The sequence below is a fragment of the Ptychodera flava genome, chromosome 18, assembly GCF_041260155.1.
Source record: "Ptychodera flava strain L36383 chromosome 18, AS_Pfla_20210202, whole genome shotgun sequence".
In the NCBI taxonomy this organism is placed as follows: domain Eukaryota; kingdom Metazoa; phylum Hemichordata; class Enteropneusta; family Ptychoderidae; genus Ptychodera; species Ptychodera flava.
In genome coordinates, this window is record NC_091945.1 from 39,046,857 (window position 1) to 39,068,284 (window position 21,428).

Genomic DNA, 21,428 nt, shown 5'->3' on the forward strand with positions numbered 1-21,428 from the left:
CATTGCAGTACGAGATATTTTGATGGAAGTATGACTACTCAGCACAGTCTGAATCAGACCCAGAGTCATTGGACCAAAAGATGTTGAAAAGGTGGTCAACTAGGTCTTCATCGACGCACTCATCATCACTTTCAAGGTTTTCATAGAGATATTCATCTTCAATGCCACTGTCATATAAATGATCTCCTATTTCTGACAGTTGGACAGGGTGTAATGATAAGCAAAGTTGGGTTTTGCCATAAGTTTGAAGGGGTAGTCAGCGTTCTCTCGTGCAGCTACTGCTCTGCATAAAGTTCAAGAAACATGTTAGGCCATTATATTGGATATATTATCAGTAATAATCTGGGGAGTGATGTCACAAAGTTCACTGGTATTGACAAAGCTATGATATAGTTGCCCATATGTTTACTATAACCATTATTGTTTTGCTTTTTTATAATTTCAGTCAATTTGAAAGTAAAAAACCTCTTCATCTGTGTGTGCACTGAGTATCTCTTGACAGTGGCAGACTTCTTCACAAAGGGTCTTCCAAAGAAGGAAGCAACTGATGAAAAAGACCATGAATCAAAGAAACTGAACAGTTCAAAGGACGCAAAGCATACCAACCTGACACACCATGAAAAACCTACATCATCAACAAGAATTACACTGAGTATTGAAAATCCGGAGATTGTGCTAATTGCTGATCCCAATGATTTGAACACTAATGCAATCGTATTACAGGTGTGTCAGAATTATCCATTTGTCAGATGTATTTGTTCCTATGCTTTTCTCAGTTTATACGGTAGCCATCTACTACACCTTACATATTCCCAGGGATGCTGTGATGTAGATTTGTTTACATTGGCATAAACTTTGTACATTTTATTGATCTGATTATAGTCTCCATGGTACCATACAGCTGTATGGCTATTGAAGATTGTGAGGTAAATGAGAGTGTGTATTTATGTATGTTTGTCTCTATCTACCTTTTATAATTGCAAACTTGATCAGATTTGTTTGGTACATCGATCACACCTCCTGTTACCTTTGCTCAAGGTTTGGTGAATATGATGTGCTCGATATAACCTTATTTGCATGTATAATTAATTTATGTAAGTAGGTCATATAACAATATTGATTAAACTGAGTTAGATCAGTTTTCTAAGGTTCATTTGTCATATTTAGTTTTGTTTGTGCTAAACCATGACATTCCAATTAAATAGCTTTCCAATGCTTATATTATCTCATTGATTTCTATTTTCAGACACTCATAGATTTCAAGATGGATATTAGTCCTGATCGTCTGAGCATGGGTGGTAATGTAAATAATTTAAGAATTGCACATTGTCCATTCAACAGGGAGAAACGTGCCCAAGTGACTTCCAAGGTTAGAAAGTTTTCTCGATATCAGTTTATTCATTGCAGCAGAATAGCTTGTGACATTCACTGAACCTCTGATTTCTACAAAACCTCATACAGACTGTAATTTTCATGCATGTCAGTTACCATAACTATCCTCAATTGGTTTATCAAGAGAAGGATGTAACTTTTATTTGCTCAGCTGTCAGCAACGCAGAGCTTATTTAATAGATGGATGTGTGGCGTCATCTTGCGTCCGATATCTGGCATCCATCAACTTTTTACATTCAAAGCTTCTTCAAAACGGCAAGTCAAATTTTTCAAATTGTGATAAAATATACAAATTTGTACTTTTGAGGCTAATTTTGCTATTTTTAGACAGAAATCTTCTTCTCCGTAATGGCTGGTCCAACAGCGATAATGTTTGGTATACAAATCCCTTGGGATGACTTTATTATGGGTCCAAGCAGCCTACCTATGTTGGCTGGGCCCATCAGTCATATGATCTGGCTACCATATTTGTATTCAAATTTTACATTCCAACTAATTTGCATGAAACAAAAATCTGTTAAGAAACTTTTTAGGCCATGCTGCCTACCTGCTAGTAAATAATTTCAAAGTTGTTGACTTCACCGTTTTTTGAGGAGCTTTTGAAGTGAATAAATTGATGTTTTTTTATATATCTCATTAATTCAGTGTTTTTTAGCAATTTTGGAACACAGTTGCAACAATGGCTCTTACAATGGCACATCGGCAAAACATAGTAATTTGTTGATGACATGACCATAACAATGGATCACATGACCTGTCAGCCATCTTAGATTTTATCATTTAAATTAACCTCATTTGTAAAATTGATCAATCAAAATTCTGTGCAGTGTGCAGGTTGCCACTTGACAAATTCAGGGTTTGCTCTTGCTACTAAAGCTGATTAGCCTTTCTGGCTAATACAGTGTGAACACAAGTAGGCAGATTTTGGGGGCTGTCAAGGGTCACACACATATGTATATTAAAAGGTCAAAGGTCATATCATTCAAGTTTTGGCTTGAATGTTACAAAAAGTGATCAACTTTGCTCAAATATATCAGCTAGGAGAGAAGCTCTCTTAACAAAATGTCAGATTGAGTGAAGATGTAAAATTAATGATACATTTAACTTTACATTGGTAAATATCAAGTGAGTTCTGGCATTGTTGAACGCCAAATAGATGTTGTTCTGATTGCATTGGATTAAATTTCTTTTTGTTTCTTGATTCTGGTATATTATTTATTGACCTTGAATGATCCTAATTATGGACCTGTTTTTGCGTCATTTTATGCCATCACAATTATATCAAAAAGGGGCATTGAAAGTCCTACTCTGATTATTTACAGTGTATTCTGAGTATAATGCATCTTTATATTTTGAATTTTATGTGTTCAGAATGTTTAACACTCAAACAGTCTTGAACCTGTGTCATTAGACTTCAAGTCAACTCTTAGTTATCATGTCTTTTGAAATCTACTTATTTTTTATTGAATGTATACTTTACATGTGCTTCATCCTTGCCTTCATGTCAAATTGTTTATCTAAAAACACATTTCATGAATATTTCAACTCATTCAATATTGTCAACTATGGACACCTGTGGAGGACATGCAAGGTCATAATTACTAGAGATTTTGTTTTTATTGCCAGTTTAATAAGCTGAAATTTTCATCTTGTTTTGTAGGTGTTGCATCCCTGTAGTGTAAGCTTTCATCTGTCTCAGCCTCAAGATGAAGGGCAACATATTGACCTTAACCTTACAGAAATAGCAATAAATGTTTCACCAAGAATTATACAAACAATATCAGCTGTGGCTGCATCTGTCAAGCCACCTACACAGGTAAAGTTGTTTTGAAATACTGAGTATTGTCAGTGCAACATGCCAGCCTTTATTATTTGCAGTGTTATTGTTTAAAACTAAAATTGCAGTCTTGACCTGAAATTGATCATCAATGCAAACAACGCAGGTATACAGTCAATGTCAACAAGCTTAGTACTGGGTACTTTCATATGCTGTGGGACCTATACCTAGAAACTGTTGCTGATATATATATATATATATATATATATATATATATATATATATATATATATATATATATATATATATATATAATATATATATATATATATATATATATATATATATATATATATATATATATATATATATATATATATATATATATATATATATATATATATATATATATTATATATATATATATATATATATATACCGGATTTTTCTGAGAGTACGCCCAGGGCCGTTAAACAGAAAATGGCTACATTGTCTGCTTCACACCTGTAGCTAAATAACGGCCCAGGGCCGTAATTCGGTAAAAATTTACCGCCAATTATTATCTAAAAATCAAGGAGTTATCAAGATTAAGTTCGTTCGAGATCTTCAAACATGGCGTCACGTGTCCAAGCGTCGCGCCGGGAAGTTCGAGTCGTTCCACTGATTTTGATGTACACGATGTTAAAGAGGTCGAGGAATAGATAATTGAGGAAGGGAGCTTTTGTATCTGCAAAGGCGCGGAGACTGAGTTGATGATAGCTTGCGATTACAAAAAAAAATGCCATACATCGTAGAGCAGCATTGTTAACACGCCAACTTTTTCCAAATCCAGTTCTTGGTTCTTGCCGTGTTTTATCATGTTGTACTGGCATTAATGATATTTAAGGTTAAATAAGAAAGCATAGCTTTTAACTGCTACGTCCATGACTTTAATGAATGGTCGCGATATAAAAACAACACGTACGATGCATTGAAACGCAGCGTCGCCTATGGCGTCGCTGGCGTCGCGTCGCGTCATTAAACACCCGGGAAACGCTACAAGTTTAACCCACGCTCACGGCAGTGCTGCAGTCCGCTGCACCATACTCAGTACATGATTGAAAAGTTCGTGATCAGAACTTTCATTCTAACAAGGAAAGGTTCCTGCGATCGAATGTAAAGTATATAAAAAACGACGTTAAAATTACCAAGATTTTGAGAATGAAAAACTTAAATTCCTTGTAACTTCTCTTTTCGTGGACGAAGCGTGTCGGTTCTCACACTATCATGACGCACTTCTCCTGGACGCACTTGACCCAAGCTACGCAAATACAGTCTTTGCGCATACGTTATGACACTGTGGAGAAACTGAGTCGCATGAGCACACCCAGGTTAATTTCATTCGGTTCGGTTGCGAAGGTACCGTCGCGTCGGCAACGCAGATGGCGGGAAAGGGGTGTTAAACAATGGTGCACAATAGTAATAAACGTAATTATCTCAGTTGTGACTCCTTCTCTACTACCTCCATGGTTTGTCGAACGCATTCAAATTTAAGCGAAGAAAATCATCGATCAGATTTTGACGTGTGCACGTGTTCTGAGGTTGACCTAGTTTGTAAGTGTGACAAGTTAATCAAAGTAGTCGAACGTGTGAAAATAGATACAGTGTTTCACATTCGTTGCACGCAAAGAGGTCAATAATCGTAAACAATTGTGGATCATACCATTTCTACTGGGGATTACTACTACTGTTACGTTTGTGAATGCAACAAATTTAAGCGAAAAAAATCATCAGATTTTTGTATCAAAGCGAAAAAAACCTGAAAAGTAATGATGTACATTAAATAAAAAAATAATGAACCAGAGTTATTTTTATGATAGTCATTTTATTTATTTCATGATCCCCATCGTGCAGAATCGAAAATTCCAGGCTCCTGCTTCATCTGTCAATCATTGTCGGCATTGTGTGGCAAACTCTAACGTTGACTTTGCGTTCTTCTGGATCATTCCACCTGCATTTTAGTAGCGTAAATAGGGAGATACGGACATATATCGCCGAAGTAATTATCTTAGAAGTGACTTATTTTATTTTGTACGCTATATAAAACTTTTTGACCTTTGTGTAGGTAATTTTTTTCAAGGGGAGTCAAGTTGAAATGCCGTAGACAAAGGTTGAGATGAAATTTAAAATTCTAATAACGGCCCACCCCCCAAATAACCGCCCATGGGCGGTTTTTCGAGTGGCGTACTCTCAGAAAAATCCGTTATATATATATATATAATAATATTCTATATATATATATATATATATATATATATATATTATATATATATATATATATATATATATATATATATATATATATATATATATATATATATATATATATATATATATATATATATATATATATATATATATACACACACACATGAATGTCTTTGGAATATGTGATGTTCGTTTCCAAAATTGAAAGACCTGACAAAAAACTATCATCAGTTCTCCTTTTGTCTTTGTCATTAGCGGTATTTTTGTAAATCTAAACAGCTGAGGAAATCAATTAATTCTTTTATTTTAGCCTGATGAAGAAGAAAAGATAAAAGAAGCAATACCCAAAGATATTTGGGCAGTCAAAAAGTTGACAGAGTGTAACTTTTGGTTCCTGAAAGAAGGTAAAAGCTATTTTGGCATTACATTTATAATGTGATACAAACTTAATATGCATCAACATTTTTAGCTCATATTTGGTTTGTATATAAATACCTAAAAGAGCTTATATGATGAGTCGGTGGCGTCTGTATGTCTGTATATTTGTGGGTATGTATGTGCGGATGTATGTCCGTCACACACAAAGGCTCCCATACCACCAGAGCTACCATCTCAGTATTTGGTGTACAGGTAGATGCAGGGGTTGAGATGTGAATTTGTTCAAATGAACACATCAGTGTCAAAAATGTGCAAATGAGGTAAGAAAAAGGGAAATCCTGCAAATGTGCAGGAGTGATGGCATGCTAGTAAGAAACAGACCAACTCCATTGACCTTGAGTCATTTCCTGTCATTGTTTATGAACTGTTACATATTAACAGACCAGGTGAAACCATAGAGTGTATAGGGGGGGGGGAAGACTGTCTGGATGTCTATACTCAAACTAAGAGGGGCTTGTTTCTGCTATCCATGTTGCTAAAGTTGACCTCCAGTACCTTAAGTTTCAGACCTTAATAATTACTTTTGTCATTCTTGTTTTTCTGGTTTAAATATTTCTTGTTGTTTTTCTGGTTGTACTGTGCAGAAATCATTGTCATAACATCAACGTAGAATTTTCCTCCACTGAACAGATAGTGACAACATTTATTGTTGATCATGGGTAACCCATACTGGTATATACCAATTCTGATCAAATTTGAGCGACACCTTCTAATTGCGGTATTTTTTTGTATTTTTGGCACGGTGTTATTCCAATCGAATTTGCAAATACCTTTTGATGATGAATTCAGAAATGAACATTACGGGAAAGCTCCATTAACTTAAGAATACCCGACTTCCCTAGAGGATCAATTTCACAGACCTGCCTTTCCTACAATGGCACTACAATGACACCAGCTGGATTAGATAAACATAACAATGGAACATTCACACCTTGGGGATTAAAAGTCTTCTGTTTGTCACCCGAGTTGGTCAGGCAAGGACTCGGGTTTCAGGTACCATGCAAGTTAATGCAGTCGTCCCCTAATGAACTGGGTTGAACTTCATACCAAAGCTGATAATTTTCAGCTCCCATTTGCCATAATGTATTGGTAATTATCGGCTTATTGTATAGGTTGAAAAAGGATTATATGCATGTATATATGAGCAGTATAGCTTCTGCCTAAGTTGTCATGTCATGATGTATCAGCAACTTGGTGAGGTGAATGTCAGTGTGGCAAAGTCTGAAATGTCTGAAATGTAGTGTAGCTTGGAGGATACATATATGATAGGAAGTTACACAATTATGTTATCAGATCTGTGCCATGCCAGGCATGTGTGTTTATGCGCGTTTGAATGGAAGAGGGGAGAGAGGTTGGTGTGATCATCAGTGACGTCATGTTGCATGCATGTGATAGACAGCATAGACTCAGGCTACTGGAGTCATCTCTCTCCAACACAGTGTAAGTCTTTTAATATGATAGAGCGATAATTCCAGCCTTATCCTTTACATCTTCAAACCCCTTAATTGTTATTTTGGAGTGAAGGTAGTGCCATTTCACTTTCCCATTCTGTGCTACGGCTCAATGATGAGGGTAAACCCAACAAGACTTCCCTTTTTGGAAGCTGTAGAGGGTTTTGAAAACTTTGCCAGCAAAGCAATGCAGCCAAAGCTGGAGGCTTCAGTAGTGACCAAGTAAAAGCATCCTTTGCTCATGTTAGCTGATTGGTGGAAGAGTGGTTTTGCAAACTGCTGTATATGCTGAGGATAAATGAGTACCTTAAACAGATCTCAGCAAAGGTTCTGTTCCCTACAAGGGCTCCCATTCTTCAAGGTTTAGATCATACCCACAGGGTATTGGAAGGCACACATACCCTATGGTGTCACAAACCCCCCTCGCACAGTTCATTACCATTGCCTGGATGTGCTCTTTACAGCTTTATTAGCTCCGCTGTCAGCGACTTGGAGCTTACATGGTAGATGGATATGTGGCATGTAGCATCTGTCAACTTTTTACATTCCAAGCTTCTTCTTCAAAACGACCTGTCTGATTCCTTCAATGTTTGGAGTGCAGGTCCCCAGGGATGACCTTCATCAGATTTGTTCAAATTGTGATGAAATATGAAAATTTGTATTTTTGAGTCAATTTTTGTCATTTTTGGTCAAAAAATCTTTAACCCTTTCACCACCATGGTTTGTCCCAAATCCATTGTTTTCTATGGTAAAGTTGGACCTGTATACAGGGAACTGGGATGAAAGGGTGAAAAATCTTCTTCAAAACTACTAGTCAGATAGCTATGATATTTGGAATATATGTCCCTAGGGATTAGCTATTTCAGATTTGTTCAAGGCAACTTTTAGCGTTGATATTTGGTATACAGATTGATAGGGGTGATCAAAGTATGATATGTTGAAAGTATGATGAAACCTACAATTAACAGAATCCGAACTAATTTTGGAATTCTGAAGTCCGAAAAATAATATCACTCTTACTTGAGTCGATATTATGTCATGGGTGTATATTGGTAGGTGTACAAATATGACCCTAGATTTAAATTTGTAATCCTAGAATTTGTGCCACACTGTTCCAAAAGTATGTGATCAGCATAAATTTCAGTTGATTTTTCTGGGGATCACATTAATCTGTCAAAAATTCTGGTGAATTTTTCAGCTGATTTTCCACGTCTGAAAAATCCTGGAGAATATTTCTTTATTAACAGAATAATCAGCTGGATTTTTTAGATATTGTCTGAAAAATCAGCTGCATATCTTAGTTTTAGACAAAAATTTAGCTGAATTTTTAGAAATTGTTAGAAAATTCAATTCAGCTGAAAATTTCAGCAGATTTTTAAAAATTCTGCTAATTTTTTTACTGAAGAATTTGTTGGTCTGGAAATTCAGCTGATTTTTTTACTGAACAACCTGTTCATCCAAAAATTCAGCTGAATTTTTTTACTGAACAGCCTGTCCATCCAAAAATTCAGCTGAATTTTTTAGTGAACATGAATTTTAAAAAATAAGGCATTTTTTGGGATATGAAATATCTTATTTGAAAAGTTATGCTACAATTATGTTCAGTATTATAGTAACATTAATATCTAGTAAGGAATTTTGAAATTAAAAGGAAATTCCGAAATTTGGTCAGATTTTCCGAAATAAGTTCGGATTGTGTTAATTTTGTAATTTAGGGACATTTTTGCCATTTTTCATCAAAAAATCTTTTCTCAAAAACTACTCTTCTGATAGCTTTGATATTTTATATATACAAGTTTCTAGGGGTTATCTTATTATTTTATTATATTAACATTATAATGATGAAATTTGCAATTTTGTATATTTGGGGCAATTTTTGCAATTTTGGTCAAAAATTTTGTTTCTCAATTACTTGTCTGATAGCTTTGATATTTGGTAGATATATTTTCAAGGGTGATCTTTATGTGATATGTTCAAATTATGATGAAATCTTTAATTGTGTATTTTTGCAGCTATTTTTGCCATTTTTGGTCAGGTCATCCTGAAATGAGCTATCAAAGATTTCGACCTTCTTCATCAACACATGTGTCACAAATAGTTATTCTCTACACAACAGAGTGGAGCTCTATCAGCTGTTAGGTTATTTTTCTGTTGTGGTGAAGCCCTGTTGAGAAGCTGCAGGATTGTGGAGAAGTCACATTTTAATTTGTTTGGATGACTTTGCCCAGGTGGATGCAACTACCTGTCTGTCTGCCATAACTGCAAATACATCTTATGCTTGGAGCACTGGGAGGTTATTATTTCATTTATCAGTGAATGTAATTATACCTCACATCGTTAAAATAAACTTACTTACTTTACTGCTTTTGTCAGCTCTCTTCCAAGAGCTGGACTTTCCATGTGAACAATCGGCTGGCTCCTTTGGTGAGGACTCTTGAGTCATGGTGTCATGCCCAGACTTTTTCTTGAATCTGTTAGGATTTCAACTATAGCTGGCTTGCCACCTGACTTTCAAAACATACTCATGTTGCGGGATCACCACCTTGCAAATCTGCCATTAGAAAAGGAGGCAGCTCATCTTGCCCTAACTGTTTTTTTACTAGGGTAGAAAAATAGTTTTAGTAATAGATTAAGCTTGAAATTCAAATGGACCATTGTACAAACAAAAACCATGTGCATGAACACGCATAGAAGTATGTGTGTATTTCCATACGCATTTCACTTTGGTTTGTATGCACGGCGAATCACATCTCTTGGGTATACTGATTCTGTAGAACAGATTGCGCCATTTATTCCAGAGAACAACCATTTTGTTTTTCATTCTGTACTTATTGCATTTAATGTATACAGAAATATGAGTTCAGTGTTATGGTGATTGTTATCATTTGCAAGTAAACTGCATTTTTCTTTGTATTATTTTAGCAAAGCCAATTGAGGAAGCAGATGCAGAAACTGGAACAGCATTGATTGAACAGATGACACAAGAAACAAAGCAAAGGGGAGATATTTTAATCATGAAAATTGAGAGAATTAAATTGACCCTTGAGGCTTGTGGTGAAGGTAGACAGACTGTTCCAATGCTGATGCTTGAAGCAAACATTACAGCTGAAGTAAAAGACTGGACTTCTCAGGTAATGAAAATCATGATGATGAAATGACACATTAATTAATTTGCATTTTTTGAAAATTGTGACCCAGTATGACTTAAATTGGTCATGACAAATATTGTATACAAGTCCAAAAAGCCACACATATACCAATCTACAAATGATAGACTTAGCATATTGAACATTTTCCAATGACATGATGTGATAAAGTGAATAGTATAAATTTCACAAAACATTTAAGCCACATTTTGTAGAGGTACTTCATCAGCATTGCAAAGAATGATGCTGTTTATAATTGCTGTTATATTCAAACTCAAAGTTTGTAGACAAACTTTTGCAGTGTCCAAAAAACTGCATAGTCAGTTTCAAAACACATATTAGTAACACATAACAACATGAGATGTTCATTAACATTCACTGTATAAGGAATTATCTATTACTGTCACGCTGTTATTTACTGTAAAAATACAGGGACAGGGATCTGATTTGTAGACATGAAAACAACAGTGCTGTATCTAGGTTGGAACTCTACCGAGCTCTCAAAGAAAAATCTTGAACATTTTTCTGTCAATATGTCATTATACAAACCAATAGTCAAAGTGTATGTCAAAGTAAAAGGGGACACTCTGAACATACAAATCATGACAGGCAGAAATGCCAACAAGGGGAGTCACGAATGTTAATACTTTCCTTGGAATCAAAGTTAATAAACACTGAATTATGACGGTTCCAACATACCATTACCTTTAAAAAAGGGGCCTTCATTGTTCCGATAGAAATAATATGTATTACTACACGTGTGATGACTAAGCTGTTTACATATACATGCAGCATGGCAGATCATGACCTGTTAGTTCTGTCTTTGTCATAAATCATGAATGGTGTGATATAATAAGACAACAAACAATGACATTGCATACATATAACCTTAAACAGCACATAAAAAACTAATGACTCTCTCGCCATTGTGAATTCCCAACACTACTGCGATGTTGGCACAGATGTCAGCTGGTTATAAAGTCAGCACGAAAAGACATATTTGTAAACATATACATAAATAGTCTTTTTCTCAATTTTGTGAAAATGATGCTAAAGAAAAAGTAAAAAATCTGAAAACCATGACCTGGTGAATGGTTGTGCATAAAGAAATGTTGGGAAAAAATCAAGCAAAATTAACCACAACCAGGCTGGCGACTGGTCATGGTGGGAAGTCGAAAAAAAGTCTACATTTTAAAGCCACAACCTGGTGACAGGTCATGGACAGAAAATACAGAAAATAAGTCAATATCCTGGCGACCAGTTTCAAAGAAATATGTCAAGAAAAAATCAAACATCTGAAAGCAATGACCTTGTGACTGGTTGTTGAATTAAATTACAGAAAAAGTAAAAAACCTGAAAGTCATGACCTGGCAACCAGTCGTGGAGTTGACTATAGTGGAGCGACTGGTTGTGATAAAGATGATTGCCATTTTATCTTCAATTACAAAATTAACTTTATGTTTTGTCTAATTTTAGAAAATAAAAAGTTATTAAAACATTGAATTTACGTTTATTTGTTTTAGCTCTATGTGAACTCAGATATAAGCATGGAGATGTCTTATTACAATGATAACATGGCAGAATGGGAACCACTTCTTGAACCGGTGGAGGTTCATGGTGGCCACAGACAATGGGAACTTAAAATTGAGGTAAGCATAGATTGTACCAGCTGACATGGTTTAATAGATATTACTCTGTACACAGCCCCTCCACCAACCGGTCTGGAAACAGCTCCCTTTTCTTTGTTCCACGCCACATTGCAGATAAATATATCAATTACACAAAATCCAATAACCCCTGACACCTTAAAGGTAGCAGATACGTGAATATTCATGAAAAATATGCTAATTTTAAAGCCCCAGTATTTCTAACTTTTAACAATTTTTAGCTACTATAGACTATAGTCTATAGATGCTATTGGAATGGGTATGTTTTGGCGTCCTTCTGTATGTATGTATGTACGTATGTAGGCCGTGGGCTAGAGGGGGTCTATGTACACCCCTCCCACAGGATAACAAACCTGTGTTTTTCAGAAGCCTTGGGATCCCTATAATACAAAATGGAATTTTAACAGAAAAAATACAGGGATGAACTGTTATGGTCATGTTTTGAAGGGTACCGCAAAATCACGATTTTGCAACCCACATGCATTTTCGTCAAATCTGTCTTCTTGTAAGTCATCTGCTGAGATTATTTTTTAACAAAACCTCACTTGCTTGGTATCATTAGAAAGGCAATATATTCCTCTTTAAAATGACATATTGTATTATGCAATATCTTCTACGCTTTTGTGAAATATGACCAAAACTTACCGCATACCCCAAAGTTTAACTCGCAAATTACAGTAAATCTCTAGTCATTGAGGAGACATATTTGTACTTACTAATTTGATATTTGTTGTGTAGATGAAAAATATGATTTTGAGAAACCAGTTTTTTTAATTTTCTGATATTGTTGAAAATATGCAAATTAGCCCCCGAAAAGACGTTTTTTGTAAAAAATCTTCTTCTTCATAACCGCTGGTCAGACAGCTTTGTTATTTGGTATGCAGGTCCGTAGGGATAACCCAACTTAGATTTGTTCAAATTGTGATGAAATATGCAAATCTGTATTTTTAAGGAATTTTTTTGGTCATTTTTGGTCAAAACTTGATTTCATCAAAAACCGCTCTTCTGACAGCTTTGATATTTGGTATACAGGTTCCTACAGATGAACTAAATATGATATATTGAAAATGTGACAAAATCTGCAATTTTGTATTTTTGGTGCAATTTTTGCTATAATTGGTCAAGAAATGTGGTACTCAAAAACTACTTGTCTGATACCTTTGATATTTGGTATACAGGTTCCTAGGGGTTGTCTTAGTGTGATATATTGAAATTTGATGAAATCTTCAATTTTTGTATTTTGGGGTAATTTTTGCCATTTTTGGTCAACATGTTTGTTTCTCAAAAGTTACTCATCTGATAGCTTTGATATTTGGTATACAGGTTCCTAGGCTTTATCTTAATGTAATATATTGAAATTGTGATGAAATCATCAATTTTATATTTTTGCAGCTAATTTTGCCATATTTGGTCAGGCCATCCTCATATGAGCTATCAAAGATATCCACCTTCTTCATCAATACATGTGTCACAAAAAGTTATTCTCTTCATAACACAGCAGAACTCTGTCAACTGTTGGGTCGCTTCTTTTTTCAAAACCGCTGGTCAGACAGCTTAATATTTGGTTTACAGGTTCCTCGGATGACCTCAGTGAGATAATTCATACAGTCAGGAAATACTTAATTTTGTATCCATGTCTATAGTAGCTGCAGGGACTTTGGCCCTATGTTTTGAAGTTTTTGTTATGTTTTGTCAAGATTTTACTTTTCTTTAGCCGTTCCAATTTCCTTTGACATATTCTATTTCATCTGCCTTTATCTATTAAACTTTTAGCGTGAGGAAGGCAATCTGTGCATTGCTGAAACGTCAGTTTTTAGCGCATATTTGGTTTTATATATAAATACCAAAAAGAGCTTATATGATGAGTCTGAGTGGCGTCTGTATGTCTGTATATTTGTGGGTATGTATGTGCGGATGTATGTCCGTCACACACAAAGGCTCCCATACTGCCAAAGCTACCGTCTCAGTATTTGGTGTACAGGTAGATGTAGAGGTTGAGATGTGAATTTGTTCAAATGAACACATCAGTGTCAAAAATGTGCAAATGAGGTAAGAAAAAGGGAAATACTGCAAGTGTGCAGGAGTGGTGGCAGTGAACTGAATCAGCCCACACATCTGAATAAGAGGATTTTGACCTTTAACCTATTTGTATGCAGGGTACCTATTATGTTTGGGAGTGGTAGCAGTAACTGAAACAGCTAATTGGTCATTTTCTGTCATTGTTTATGAACTGTGACATATTAACAGATCTGCTGAAACCATGGATGTCTATTTTTGTACATCCATGGTAGAAAGATTCTCTGCTATGCATGTTGCTAAAGTTGACCTTCAGTACCTAAAGTTTCAGACCTTATTTACTTTTGTCATTCTTAATTTTCTGGTTTAAATATTTCTTGTTGTTTTTCTGGTTGTACTGTGCAGAAATTGTCATAACATCAACTTATAATTTTCCTGCACTGAACAGATAGAAATAACACTTATTGTTGATCTTTGGTATGTACCAATTCTGATCAAATTTGAGCGACACTGTATAATTGCGGTATTTTTTAAATAAAGATCATTTGCAGATTGAGGAAACTCAGTAGAGTACGCCTTTCATTTCTCCACACTGTTTTTGCCATTTTTGGTCAGGCCATCCTGAAATGGGCAATCAAAGATTTCCACCTTCTTCATCAAACAGTTATTATCTTCATTACACAGCTCCATTGGCCGCTAGGTCACTTGTATATATACTGTTCTTTCTGGTTTGAAATCAGGTTCAGAAAACTGGTGATGAGAGTGTTGATGGCGCAGATGATGATGACTCATCCAGTGTTGCCAGTCTAGATTTAGCTGATATACCTCCAGTAATGTCAATAACTATATCATCCAATGATGTGTTGGAGTTGACTATGACCAAGAGTTGTATTAATCTGTTGACAAAACTAGGCAAGGTATGTCACTCTAACATGTTTATACCTTAAGCTTACGTGTAAATGACTGTTACAAAAATCCATTCCTGAGTTTACAAAATTCTCCTCCATATTTCCACCATCTGCACATTAATAATTTATAAGACTAATTTAATAATAGCAAATTCACAAACTTTCTTATGATCTTAGTCTACTGTGAAACAGAACTCACGGATTTTATATCTGTATATGGGTGAAGTGGTATTGATATGGTGTCTAAGTCCATCCATTTTCATTCCATGATTTTCTTGAGTGTGCAGAACACCTTGTATCACTTCACATTTTTAGCTCCACTTTCCGCGACACAAGCTAAGCTAATATGTGTATGCTGTGGGCTATATGCATGCTGATTGTTTCACAATGAACTTTCTACAGATATACAATTAGTATTGTCAAGTGTGTATCAAGTATACAGCCTTTGATGTTATCATCAGGATTGACATTAAAACTTTCGGAAGATTAAAGTCATACATGTGATAATGTAAAATTCGTCTTCCTTTAAATCTGATCATAAAAAAGCATTTGTTGAATTTATTTCAGGCATTTAGTGATGCCGTCAACCAACCTGAAGCATCATCTCTAAAACAGCTTAGCCAGGAGTTGCCACCATTTGTTTTGAAGAATCACCTAGGTGAAACTGTCACTGTTGAGCCTTGCCGAGTGTTCCAGGTAAAAGTATTTAGTTCTATGGACCTAATGCAGGGCTCGAAAATTCTCGCCGCCCGACGCCTGTGACAAGTGAATTTTGAGTCCGGGCAAGTGAAAACAACATTCTCTCAGCCCGATGGACAAGTGAATTTCAATCAGGCCACTGTACGTACGCGCTGCCACTCTCTCTAGTTCTTTGAGTGTACCGCTTTCGATATGGCCGGCCGATAAAATAGCTCTGTTCTGCTTGGTTACAAAATGGCAAAATATTGACGTCTTTGCACGCTCTTATGTTTTTTTCTTCTCATGAAATCATGTCAAGATGCCTCCTCAATAGAAAACTACTGTAACAGCTTTACAATAAAATGTTGTAAGGTGTTGAAACAATTTACCCTCCTTCCTACAAAGTTGCAATGTATTGAAACACTTTACTCTCCTTTCTACAAAGTTACAAATACCCTTGTACGTGAAGCAAACATTGTTGCTGTTCAATACTGCAATCACAGTCCCTCTCAGTCCCTCATGGACGGACCGTGCTACAATGCATCATGGACGTATAACAACCATGAATACTGAGCCTTGGCTTTGCCTGTGTGAGTCCCGCGTACCAGCGTCCTTTTTAGTCCAAGTTTTACCTACTTTGCTTGAATCAAAATTTGGCCTGCAATTACTCAGTTTGATAGTAAAAACTATTATTTTAAAGGAAACTTTCACAAACAGAGTCAGAATACAAGGGAAAAGGAGAAAAACTTGAGGTTTTCTGAAAGGTCAAATCTGGGTCATCTTATGTGATGTCATGAATGAAGACCCCTTAAGTACACAATTATGGTTCAAAAGAAACCACCTAGGGAGGTCTAATAGGTACAATCTTATGATAAAAGGTAATTTCTTGCTTTCCAATTTAAAGCCCCAACTCCCGTATAAAAGCGCGAGAACCTACGAGAGTGGTCATAATGGTGAGATATTCAAACGTACTCGGTACGCTCTGGACGTCGTCAATAAAAACTGTTAATTAGAAATCTACCGATTAATTTTTCTTGGAAATTGAGGGATATGTGTATAAGTATTTGGAGCACATTATACTTGGTTTCTGACGAAATTAAATTTAAAATGACGTTTAGAACCAGGAAAAGGATAAAATATTTGCCGGTAATATCGCCGGTATAACGTTCGATGTTCAGTTTGAATCTGCATGATTGACATGATATGCAAATTGCAAATGAGTCATGAGCGATACGTTGTTTACTTTTTACGTACGTAGCGTTGATTGTTCAACGCGGGGAAAAAACACCAAATACTCGGCGCGTACCGAATTTCCGAAAGATACAAACGCATACACACTGTGTATAATAAATACATGCAAACACATTTGATTTGGTAGTTTCTTTTTGGAAAATTTGTTGGTCCTGAAAAGGACCGTTTTCATTTATGTTGGCCTACCTGAGCCGTACATTTTACAGACAGGAAGGCCTATACTGTCATTTATGCCGAAGTACGTCTGGTATGTTCGGGTTGAAACCACGGACAAGTACCAGCACAAATTCTGGCATGATCTCTCACTTTGTCTACACTGTCTGTATATCTTCTGTCTTCTTTTCAAATTTCAAGTTTTACCCTCGAGTCAACGTACTGTTGAAAGCGCAATCATCGCAATGCGATATGCGTAACTATCGCTTACGCTTAGCTGTTTCCAAAAGCCTGATACACATTTTCTTTCGATCCCGATCTAAAGCCGTGCATGCCTATGTAACACAAAACAAGTAGCCTCCAGAATCCAATATGCTGACAAAACCGGGATTTTTTGACGCCTGCTATCGCCTTCGACATATTCGGTCGTCACTGCTGGGTCACTTATGCTGATCAGACGTCGAGTTGACAAACGTCGAAGGCGGCAGCTGAGGTCACCGTACCAATCAGTCCCATAAGTTGCACTCAAATGTCCGCGCTCGATCCACAGCTAGCTCCAATTCATTCCTGGCAAAGAAATTCCCGAGGCTACCTCCAGTGCTCATCAGTGACCGCTTCTTCATAAAGCCAGTTGACATAGTGTGATTAGCAGTCTGACTCTGACTACCACGCGTTTGTAATGAACTAGTATCGCGACTGCGTGGAGAGTGTAGAAGTGCAAGTGCACTCGATTTTGGCGGGATCGTTCAAAGTAGCGAAATACTAGAACTCACCATTTTATAAGGAGGGATGGACATTGAAATGAATACTCCGAGAGATCATGCGATCACTTTATTCTCATTTTATTTTAGATGATTAAAAAACATTAACAGATTTGATTTCTAAAATAAGTATTTTTCAGAAGCTTTTTGAAATAATCATAAGACAACAAATCGACACCACATTCATTTCGGTCACCATAAAACGTGTAATCGAAGCCGGGGGAATAGTCGTCGGTACCCTCCCATCCGCGACAGCGCCGAGTTCATGAGACAACGAAATTTTGAAAAGGAAACTACAACTTTGGCTAATGAGTTGGCTAATCATTTGGTGACTTAGGGGAACCCTGCAGTTTATGCACATACCACGTGGTAGCAGTAAACTAAATGATACTGAAAGTTTCACATGGGCACAATTTGACACAACACCGGTGGCCTATTATATACTTACCCTTGGCTATTTAGCACAAGGTACCAGGTCATGATGACACACAATGACAATGTACCGGTGTTGTTTTATTGAAATACATTACATGTCCCCCCAAAATTTAATTTGTCCCCTTAAGACCTACTATGAGTCACTGTGTCCCCATGCTACCAAAAGCTGGCAGAAACACTGTGCATGTATACATTACATAAGGTATTATTTTTGATACACAGAATAAGGACACAAATTTATCAGTAAGTTACAGCTGTTTCTTTACAATGACATGAATAAAACCATACACATTTAGTCCTTAAATCATCTGAAATTCAGGGCAAGTGAATTTTTCTTCCGGACAAGTGAAATTGAAAATTCACTTGCCCTATGGCAAGTGAATTTTTAAAAAGATTTTCGAGCCCTGTAATGTCCAATATACTCACTTTCTGTAAACAATGTGCCCTATGATATGAATAGAGTTATCCCAAAATTGCAGCATATCTCATCTGGTGTATGTATATATGAAAAAGAGAGTAAGTTGGCAGCGTCTCTCTGTCTGTAAATACCGGTATGTATATGTGGATGTATGTTCGTCCATTTAAAAAAGCTCCAAAACTGTGCAGCACCAACCAATTTTAAGTATTTGGTATACAGGTATATCAAAGGTTGGAGATGTGAATTTGTGCAAATAAATATGTCAGTGTCAAAAATATGCAAATGAAGTACAAAAAAGGGAAAATTCTGCAAATTTGTAAAACTCTGTAACCGCCGGCCAGATTTGGTTGAAACTTGGTATGTAGGTTCTTTATGGTGACTTTAGTTAGATTTGTTCAAATTGTGGTGAAATTTTGATAGCTGTATTTTTGAGGCAATTTTTACTGCTTTTGGTCAAAAATCTTCTCTGAAAACGCTCATCGCATTGCCTTGAAACTTGGAATGCATGATGCTAGGGTTAGCCTCTGTCAGATTTGTTTAAATTGTGGTGAAATTTTCATATTTGTATTTGTGGGCAATATTTCCCATTTTCGGTCCAAAAATCATTATCTCCCAAGTTCTTGTTGGATTGCTTTGAAACACAATACCTTTGATCCCTAGGATTGTCTTCTGTCAGATTTGTTACAATTGTGGTGAAATTTTCATATTTTTATTTTTGGGCAATAATTCACATTTTTTGGTCAAAAAATCATTTTCTCTGAAATTGCTCTTCTTATTGCTTTGAAACTTGGTATACACGATCCCAGGGGTTAATAAGTATTCTCACTCTGGCCTACCACATCAAACAAAATATGAGCCAAGTGTCATTGACTCTATGTTCTAAGAACTTGTTAGAAAACACAAGGTGGGGAGGGGGAATATCTCTTGGACTTTTTTTGATTTAATTAAGCCTTTCCTCCATTGATTTTCAGAGGCATTAGGTTAAATGAGATATTTTCATGTTTAATAAATCCCTACAGACTAAATAAAGTTAGAATCAATTCAAATATTTCCTCATATTTTCATATTTTAGTGATATTTTTATGGAGTTAAATATCTACAAAATCTAAACACATCTCATTGTTACTATTTAGTTATATAAATTCATCACACATGGATACTAACTTCTCAGAGGACAGGAACCATTCATGTCCTAACATTCAATGTAATAATATTCTGTTTTATCAGGAATCCAAAGATGCAGTGAAGGGAAAGGTGAAGCTTAAATCAGGAGAGTCACTATCACTCTATCCAAAGAGTGTCGTCAAATCACTTCTGGCAAAGAAATCTTTCTTGCGAAGTGACCTTAGTGAGATGAGACGAGAAATGTCAATCCAGGTGAGAGAAAGCCTTGATTTCAGCTTTATGGTTTATGCATGAGAAAATAATCTGCAGACTTTAATCATTATGGGTTCAGTTTGTGCTAAATGTTCAATGTTGATCACACTTGGTCTGAAGAAGGGACATCCCAATTAGTAGAAGTTAGATTAAGAAATAATGACTGTGCAAGGTGTGTCATGATGAGTCCAAGTGGTGGTAATAGTATTTATGGCCAGTTTTGTTAGCTACTATAGACTACAGTCTATAAAAGCTATTGGGATGGGTATCCGTCTGACGTCTGGCGTCAGTCTGTGTGTATGTATGTATGTATGTATGCATGCATGCATGTATGTATGTATGTATGTATGTATGTATGTATGTATGTATGTATGTATGTCCGTTTGTGAGGATCCCCGTCCACTCAAATATCTTGAGAACCGCAGTACTTACAGTCTTGATATTTGTTGTCTAGATGCAAATATGATCATAAAAAACTAAATGTTCTTTTGTTTTTTGACATTGTTGAAAATATGCAAATTAGCTAAAAAAGCTGTTTTTGGTAAAAAGTCTTCTTCTTCATAATCGCTTGTCAGACAGCTTTGATATTTGGTATACAGGTCCCTGGATATGACCTAACATAAATGTGTTCAAATTGTGATGAAATATGCACATTTGTATTTTTAAGGCAATTATTGTCATTTTGGTCAAAAAATCTTTAAAAATGTTCTTCTTCAAAACCGCTGGTCAGACAGCTTTGATATTTGGGAAATAGATCCCTAGGGATAACCTATTTAAGATTTTTGAAAATTGTGTCGAAATATGCAAATTTGTATTTTAAAGGCAATTTTTGTCATTTTTGGTCAAGAATTTCTTTTCACAAAAAGCACCTGTCTTATATCTTTGATGTTTGGTGTACTGGTCCATAGGGATGATCAATAGACATCAAATCAGGTCCAATAATCGTTATCATTCAAGGTAACTAAGAAATTTACCAGGTCCAAGGAACATGTTGAAAATTACAAAGGCAATGGGGTCATCTTGAACCACAAAATAGTGGTGGTACCAGGTGTCCGGAATGGGTAAGCGTACCCTGCCAGCTAGCCCCACCCGTCAAGATTGACCGAAAGCGACAAATCCATTGTTATTTGGTGAATTTCATCAAATTACTTTTGTGAGTCAAAATTTGGTATGCTGTCACTCATCATTTGAGTAACAGACAGGTCATATTTTGATACAACATCTCCGTATCTACCATAGAACTTCTTAAATGATTTCACTAATCTACTTTCTGAGAATCCTTGCCTTACTAACTTTTGAGCCAATAGGCTGTG

General features: G+C 36.0%; 1 protein-coding gene across 3 annotated transcripts in view; it reads left to right on the forward strand.

The window, feature by feature from the left end:
* Positions 1 to 21,428, forward strand: part of LOC139117744 (intermembrane lipid transfer protein VPS13A-like) — a 445,282-nt gene that overhangs the window by 188,455 nt on the left and 235,399 nt on the right. For all 3 annotated transcript variants that reach the window (XM_070680994.1, XM_070680993.1, XM_070680995.1), the window contains 9 exons: positions 446 to 723; positions 1,247 to 1,369; positions 3,053 to 3,208; positions 5,727 to 5,820; positions 10,228 to 10,436; positions 11,975 to 12,100; positions 14,875 to 15,051; positions 15,610 to 15,738; positions 19,966 to 20,115. In XM_070680994.1, coding sequence (XP_070537095.1) covers positions 446 to 723; positions 1,247 to 1,369; positions 3,053 to 3,208; positions 5,727 to 5,820; positions 10,228 to 10,436; positions 11,975 to 12,100; positions 14,875 to 15,051; positions 15,610 to 15,738; positions 19,966 to 20,115 — 1,442 coding nt within the window. The remainder of the gene's footprint in view (positions 1 to 445; positions 724 to 1,246; positions 1,370 to 3,052; positions 3,209 to 5,726; positions 5,821 to 10,227; positions 10,437 to 11,974; positions 12,101 to 14,874; positions 15,052 to 15,609; positions 15,739 to 19,965; positions 20,116 to 21,428) is intronic.